At 39.1% G+C, this 8330-nt stretch overlaps 1 protein-coding gene across 1 annotated transcript in view; it reads left to right on the forward strand.

Annotated features, from left to right (window-relative positions):
• LOC139716182 (transmembrane 9 superfamily member 4-like) overlaps nucleotides 1–7913 on the forward strand; it is a 29959-nt gene extending 22046 nt beyond the window's left edge. Inside the window, exons 12-18 of the mRNA XM_071627743.1 lie at nucleotides 456–531; nucleotides 1015–1194; nucleotides 1638–1717; nucleotides 2280–2343; nucleotides 3478–3597; nucleotides 4971–5060; nucleotides 6070–7913. Coding sequence (XP_071483844.1) covers nucleotides 456–531; nucleotides 1015–1194; nucleotides 1638–1717; nucleotides 2280–2343; nucleotides 3478–3597; nucleotides 4971–5060; nucleotides 6070–6219 — 760 coding nt within the window. The 3' untranslated portion in view covers nucleotides 6220–7913. The remainder of the gene's footprint in view (nucleotides 1–455; nucleotides 532–1014; nucleotides 1195–1637; nucleotides 1718–2279; nucleotides 2344–3477; nucleotides 3598–4970; nucleotides 5061–6069) is intronic.
• The last annotated feature ends 417 nt before the right edge of the window (nucleotides 7914–8330 follow it).

Here is an 8330-nt window from a genome sequence, read left to right on the forward strand (position 1 = left end):
CTAGTATGTTAAATACAGTGCACTTCCGTTATAGCAAACAGGGTTAAAATTAAATTCTAGTTACAATGAAATAAAAAATCAGGCCGCAACATCATCCAGTCTATGTATTTTCATTATTTATTTGTTCGGTTATAATGAAATTTTTATATAATGAAAGAAAACTGCCATTCCTGAGGACTTCGTTATAACTGGAATCCACTGTACCTCAGACAGAGAAAAGAGATTTTGATAAGTAAGAGTAAATGGTAGTTTCCTGCGCGTGTGTCATTGATATATTGAAGTCAATTTTTATTCATTTAGACATGAATGGGATCACTTAAATTATGACACAGCTATCGAATGTGGTATTTTATGAATACAGTTCATAGCGGTCTATTACTTGCATTTGAAATATGAATGACTACAAGTGTAATATGAAAGTAATCATTTGTTCTATTCCCACTCTCCTCTCCCAGTGTGTTTGCGGGATACTTCTCTGGCAGGCTGTATAAGACAATGAAGGGAACAAGGTGGACTACGGCTGCGTTCATGGTGAGTTCCTGGTGACCCTGACCCGCATAGAAATATACAATAATGATTAATCTATATTCTCATATTCATTCATGCCCCATTTATGCTGGACAAAGTCTGTTCCTTGTTGGGCATATTCAAACCAATGTTTACACTGAGTAGGAATGGACCTGAATCTGCCTATACAAGCCAGCCCGAGCCAGTATGAGACAGTCCAGTGTGAGGTGGTGTCAGACGCGAGGCAGTTCAGGCCATTTTGAGCGTAGTGTAACTACATCCCCCTCTAGAATAATCATGACATGATTAGTGCTTATCTCAGTGAATTTGATAACCAACACACCTGATTGTACAATGAACTTACTGTGCTCATGCGCAAAGTGAAACTGTGAACGCCCTTTGCAATGTACAGTACGTGTATGTCTATGATTAACATGAAAATATTGAGAGAACCATACTTCCTATATTGCCATCATTCTTACTGCTTGCTTCCTCCAATCCATCCAGACTGCCCTCATCTACCCATCCTTCATGTTTGGAACGTCCTTCTTCCTCAACTTCTTCATCTGGGGCAAGCACTCGTCTGGGGCTGTGCCCTTCTCCACTCTGATGGCCCTCCTCTGCATGTGGTTTGGCATTTCTCTGCCCCTCGTCCTCGTAGGATACTACTTTGGGTACAGGAAACAGGTAAGGCATTGCATTTTCTCGTCTTTCATTCATGCTTAAAGGGATCGTATAGTTTTGGTCGAGACCAAACTTCAGGCGTAGAACTTAAAATCAAAGATCATTGTGTCTGACAGTTTTTTTGTTCAAAGATTTCATGAAGACCTGTGACTCTTTCTTTTTACCTTAATGAGATGTTTTCACAGCTTGCCATGCTATTGCCATGCGTAATGACTCAACACAGAGTAGAGATGTTTTACATTGTCCGTACTTTTTAGTCTCATACTGCCGTCTTATCATATCTCACAATTATGAATGATGAATTTTTTATCCCCAAGAACATCCTGAGTATTTAGAAGGGAAGTATCTTGATTGTAATCAATATGTACAGCCAGAAAGAAATTAAAGATATTTAAAAAAAAGAAATGTGTGGTAATGTGTGGTTTCTTTGTTCCTTGTCTTGCTAGCCGTACGATCACCCGGTGAGGACCAACCAAATCCCTCGTCAAGTTCCAGAACAAGTCTGGTACATGAACCCCTTCTTGAGGTGAGTTGTGCTCAGAACTTGAAGGTCTAGAGAAAAAGTTTCTTTGCACCTTTTTGAATTGGCAGTCATGGTAATTAGAAAAAAAAAAGCAGAAATCCAAAATTTTTATCCCTCACATATTTCTGCAGCATTCTTCAAGTAATCAAATGCCCACACTCAAGATGTTTATTTATACAAATCATGAGCCTTGCTCAAGTGGGTTGACATTTTCTTGGACATTTCATTGGAGTTCAGTACACCAGTATCAATTTTATTGTACCATTATAAGAGCAGTACTGCTAACGCTAATATTATCTCAAATACCAATATTACATTTGATGGTAGGACTGGTCCAAGTTTGTTTGTTTCTTCACCTCTGCTTGTAAACAGATACACTGCTGAAATCAATGTCTCGCCAAGATGTTCTGCTTTTATCCATAATGTTATGCATTATTATATGACGATATGTTGTTTAATACATTCGATGAGCGCATGTGTTCAATTCTGACACTCTCTGGCATTTCTAATCCAGCTCTCCTGTTCATTTCTTTGATCTTTTTGTTCTTTTTACGTCCTCTTCCAGCACCCTGATGGCTGGAATTCTGCCGTTTGGAGCCGTCTTCATTGAGCTCTTTTTCATTCTAACCGTAAGTCAGCCTTTTGGACACATATTTTTTTTGTAGTCCTGCACAAGTGCTTGAAGTATTATTCTCGCTGTTTGTAGTACTAGGATAGGAGGGTCATTCAGCAAGAGTTGCAATGCTCTTATGTGCAAAGTTTGATAGTATTGCTTCCAAAGAGAACAGTTCCGTCTAAGATTGTAGCAGAAAATGGGTGATTTCGAGCTCAGTATTTGTTCTTTTGATATCTCCAAAACGGCTGCCTTAGACCCAGCTCCAACACTGACAGTCAGAGTAACGCAAGTGATACTGATCATTATTATTGATCCCTAACACTAGTGTTCTCTTCACACCAGTGCAAAACCCTGGAGGAATTGCATGACAAAAATCAAAAAATGATTACACTTAGTTTGAGTGAAATATGAAAAGTTGCAGCTATGAATGCTTCATGTTAGGCAAATAATGTGGAAGAAAAATTGCAGAGCTACAAATTTCTTAACTTCTCCAAAATGCAACAATCTTATTTTTTCTCCCAGGTATATGTAGATGTATGTGGCTGTGTCCAGCTTGTTCATGTACTTTCCACGGGTGACTGTTACATAGTCATAGGCTAGGCACATACTTGATATGAGTGCAAATGACATGCATCCATGGATGTGAATGTGTGTCTTGCATGTATAGCAATGCTGACACCACCATGAAACCTTGAAATAAAGTGAATTAGCTCCTTGGGGTTGATGATAGACAATAAGGAAAAAGCATTTGAATCAACAATGAGAATTGTGGAGCTCAGTTCTGCAGAAGACATTCTACACCGAACCCAACACTAGCTACCAGATCGCGACTGGATCTACATTGTAATTCTGAGGTCAGCCTGCTAATACCAACTGATTTCAAGTTCAGGTTCATCACCGGTGCTAGTGTTTAGTCATCACTAACACCAGCACTGACACCAAACTTGAAATCACCCAGTAGCTCACAGAGAGTTTACATCATTGCTAACTCCTGCACAGTTCATCTCCATGAATATAGGACTGGCATGATAAGTGAAAGAGGAAAAAAAAGAAGAAATATGTGTATGTATGTAGATATAATAGTAACTGTTGAGGTTGTGCCATATGTAATTCATAACAGAGGCATTTTGCTTGTATTTCTTTTCAGGCAATCTGGGAGAACCAGTTCTACTATCTCTTTGGCTTCCTCTTCCTGGTGTTCCTCATCCTCATTGTCTCCTGCGGTCAAATTGCAATCGTTATGGTCTACTTTCAACTGTGTGGAGAGGTGAGGTGGTCAAGCCAGTCATTTGTTGTTGTTTTTTGTTGTTGTCGCCTTTACTGTCTTATTACCTGTTCTTATTGTGACCAGTAGAGGGCAGCAGGCTAGCTCAGTAACAAGTGCATCCCCATCAGCAGTAATGAGATCTGGTTTTAGACCCATTGAGCAATGTTGTGTTGAGGTGCATTTGAGCACGCCAAAGTGAACTGATCCAAAGCGGACTGTACAAAACTGTGCCATATTTGGAGTGTTTTGAGTGCTCTGTGGAGAAAACATACCTCACGAGTGATTTTTAGAGGGGTCACACATTTTGTAGCAACAGGGTCTTTCACCTGGAGCGCTTAAACTACTTACAGATGTCCCAAACAAAGAGAATGAACTCTTTACATTATGACGTGTGTGCATGTCACGCGCATTCTCCACATGCAAACTTTTGGTACGCTTTTGGACCACTTTTGGCACACATCGGGAGGTAGTCCACTTTTGGCTCAGTTTGGTTTGAGTATGGTACAATTTAGGAGCATGCGAGTGCTCATCTGGTGTGGATACAGCACAGTTCGATTTGCTTTAGGAGAGCGCTCAAATAGACGCACTGTTATAAATCTGTGCTGTTTCCCCCTTTTGCAAGGCAAAAGACTCTTGTATGTACAGCAGGACATGACACTGCAGTCCCTCTTTCGAAAGAGTTACAGCCAGTAGGTATACAATGTAAGTAATTCCAATGCACTAGTCATATAGAGCAGGGTGCATTATTCGGTAAAATGAACTGTCAACATAATCTTGGAAATGGTCGTCAAATACGGACCCCCATAGCACAACCCAGACTTGTAATGGTACTCAGCAAACGGTATTAACCAGGCACATGGTGCCAAACAAAGAATGATTTAAATCAAAACTTATTCCAACTGGAAATTGCATTCTGGCCATTTGATCCTTAAAGTTTTGATATTCTTTAGGGCATGCATTGAAAATGTTCTGTAAATTTGCTATTTTAGAGCCGATAGATATTGAATCTGATAACTCAGTCTAGATTCTTTAATCTTTGTCTTCATGGCTGGCAATCAGTTTGCTGTTATGACAGCTGTGAAAGTGTTGGATAGTTATGTCATTGTTCCCCACCAAAAGTGAAGCCATTTTTTTAAGAGAATGATAATTGAGTCAACCTTGCTTAATTTGATGTGGCATAAGTCAAAGTCAAAGGTCTTTTCCAGTCCTCTCCTCTTTGTATTCTATTGATTTTGAATCCCTCATAAGTCAAATTTTCTCCAAGCCGAAGCTATTTCTTCAGTCCAAATAGATTTGACATAGACAAGGTTGACTGTATTTCTTTATCTTCTACATGTAAGATGACATTTTGTTTTGTTGTGGTCTACCCTCAGGACTACCACTGGTGGTGGAGGTCTTTCATCGTGTCGGGCGGGTCAGCCTTCTATGTCTTTGTATACTCTGTCTTCTATTTCATCACCAAGGTGAGAATTCATGGCATGCGCCATGATACCAGGGTCCCAACAGTGCATAGGACTGCAGTAACTTTATGATAACGGTAACTCTGCAATCAGTGGTAGACGTCAGTGATTTCTTAAAATTCTTGGCTTTGATTGGCTCTGAAATACAGTGCACTTCCGCTATAACAAACATGGTTATAACAGAATCCCAGTTACAGCAAAGTGAAGATTCAGACCCCCAGCATTATCCGCTCTATGTTTTTTATTGTTTATTTGTTCTGTTATAAAGAAATTTCGATATAACGAAAGAAAACTGCCGGTCCAGAGGACTTCGTTATAACGGGAGTCCACTGCAATGCCATTCTGGTGGCTACTATTCTTGATTCCAGCGTTACCATGTTTTCATTTGGACAAAAGCTAACTTTTGACTGAACTTTAGCTTTACCTCCTTGGATGAATGTTGCAAGATATTCTCCACATGATAAACAAGTTTACCAATGGTAATTACCAACTTTCAACAAAATCTACCCCCTTTTGACGAAGGTTACTCTCCAATTGGACAAAGGTTGATCTTCTGTGGACAATGATTAACTTGCTGTTGCAGGAGGTAATTCCCACAGAGAAAATGTATTCGTAAACGAATTAAAGTGTATCTAATTTGACAAACGGTGTGCATACATCTGGTGTATTTGGCGTAATGGGATGAAAATATATTACTTCCCAATAATCTAGAAACCTGGCCCCCAGGTTTAACCAAGGTTGCAATGTCTTTCTAAGATTGCATATTTTGGAAAATTTTTGTGCTCTTTGCAAGTACAGAATAATGACAAGCAAATATTTGTCTTTGATATCAAGTATGTTCAGAAACATTTGCTTCTGCAAAATTGTAAACAAATAGAATTCAGTTAAGTGTATCCCACACTAAATTGTGACTCAGTTATCATTTCCACAGTGAATGTATTTATATGTTTTTACTCATTGCTCTCCCTCTGTGGGTTTTTTTTTTTTGTTTGTTTTTTGTCAATCTGCACAGCTGGAGATAACCCAGTTCGTTCCCGCCCTTCTGTACTTTGGCTACACATTCATGATGGTCGTCACATTTTGGATCCTGACCGGAACGATAGGTTTCTACGCTGCCTACTGGTTTGTGGCAAAGATCTACAGCGCCGTCAAGATTGACTGACCTCCCCGTATCTCTAGTCCCACCTGTTGATATTCATGTGTGCACCAGTGGACATCGTCGCGAGAAGCCGATTGCATTCCTACCCGTGCACACATCAGTACCACTCTGGTTTGGAGCCCAGTCTGTTTTGAGAGCTGATGTAGATTAAACTTATGAATGCTGTAAATTTTATTCCCTCTGCATTTTTTTTTTTGGTCTTATTTTTATCTTCATTTGTATAGATTATTTCATACTATTTCTTTCTATGTAGACTTGTACTCTGTCACGGAATTGTGGCCATGACATGAACAAGAATCAAAACTGAAGCTTGCAGTGAGTAAACGTTGTTGAAGTCATGCCAATCATGTTGATACGGTATTGCATTTGTTCCTCAGGCAGCTAAATGTAAACAAAGAGTTTGTCAGGTGTATATAAGCAGGCTGGACATTGATTTGTATCATGAGATCTTGAGGAGAAGCCCTTCCGTGAAACCATACTTCAATTCCGCTACTGCAGAACAAGTATTCAGATACCAGTTCGGTTTTATTTTGTTCCGCACCGCACTTCCGATGTCTATAGAGCATGGTTCCTGTGCAGTAGCATGCTTGTCCGAATTATTCTCCTTTTTGTTAGCAGCAAATTTTATCTCACTTGAAGTGAAGGTAGCTCCTCTCCTTGATAGAAACTTGTACAAGAAAAACAGAATTAGAATTATGAATGACATTCTCTTAGCATTTGTACACATCCCTAACAGAAAAAGAGTTATACTCTTTGATGATATAAATCTGCATGTACAAGCCCATCATACTCTAACCAGATGTATTTTCGTCTCATTTGAATATAATGACTCACCCGTATTTATGATAAATATTTCAGTGATTACAGTATGGTTAAAATGTTCAGCAATCTGATTCTTCCAACCACTCTTACTTTGATTAAAAGGATAAGGTAAAGCATATTTTCTTACCAACTTCATGAGGTATGTGTGTAGTTTGTACAGTTGTCATTCTGGTATTACTGTAACTGTTTTTCGATTATCATTATTAGGTTATCTCCGTTTAACCGTGAAAGTATTGCAGATTGCGACTTTAAAGCCCTGAAATACTGCACAGAGTCGGTACAGTAGGACTCTTTCTGATGACAGAGGTGATAATTTTTCTCTAGATTTTTTTTTCCTTTGTGGCAAATCTGAAACAATCACAAACGCTAAGCAACAAATCTTCTCCCTTCCCTCCCCAGCATTGCAGTTCAGAGTGAAACCACCTATATCTCTTACCTCATATCATGCTGTATCATTCAAACATTCGAGATGACACAGTTTAATACTTATGAATTTAGAGTCTATAATGACCGTTAACCTCCATGTCATATTGTTCCAATGCTTTAATCTTCAATGGTTTAGTTGAACCTCCCCTGACTTGCTTGGCATCGTACTATGATTTCACTGATTTGACCCACAGTAACAGCCTAACTTGGGATTTTGCATTTGCATAGGTAGAGTGTGTACTATACATTGTAGGTGTCTGACTTTCAAGCACTGTATAGGAGATGCGACCAAAGTGAAAGTATGAATTTATATTTGAACAAACTGGTACTCAGATGAAGGGATGATTGCATCTCTACATGGCCAGTTCTTGAGAATCGGTGAGTGGAGTGTGTACATTATAGAGTGCTATACCCAAAACACTTTTGGTATTCATTATGATTGATAATGATGATGATGATGATGATAAGAGTTATGTTTATACTGCACTTGCCCACCATGCAGTGCATAAAATACATTACGACGTATGATCATTGTCAACACGGAGGACGGCTTGCATTATTTGTAAAATGTGCTTTGTAACATTTAAGGTACATGTATGCTGAGAATCAGAGTATTTCGTTGTCTTGTCTCCCGTCACAGCAACTGTAAAGAATTCCAAAGTTATGCTGATTGCATATCCACCTGTGAGTTCTTGTTGTCACGTAGATAGCTATCAAAAAATGACTAGTGTATATTACAATTTCTTTCAGGATTCGTTTATTTTTCAACAGTTTGATACAGAGCTCCCAAGTCTCCATCGGTCTGCACGTAGCTCGCTGGAAAAAGGAATAGCTCTCTGCGTTTTGGCAAAGAAATATCAAAGCAT

Source organism: Diadema antillarum, unplaced genomic scaffold, assembly GCF_040938485.1.
Source record: "Diadema antillarum isolate AM-2024a unplaced genomic scaffold, OU_Dant_1.0 scf00000062, whole genome shotgun sequence".
Taxonomy (NCBI): domain Eukaryota; kingdom Metazoa; phylum Echinodermata; class Echinoidea; order Diadematoida; family Diadematidae; genus Diadema; species Diadema antillarum.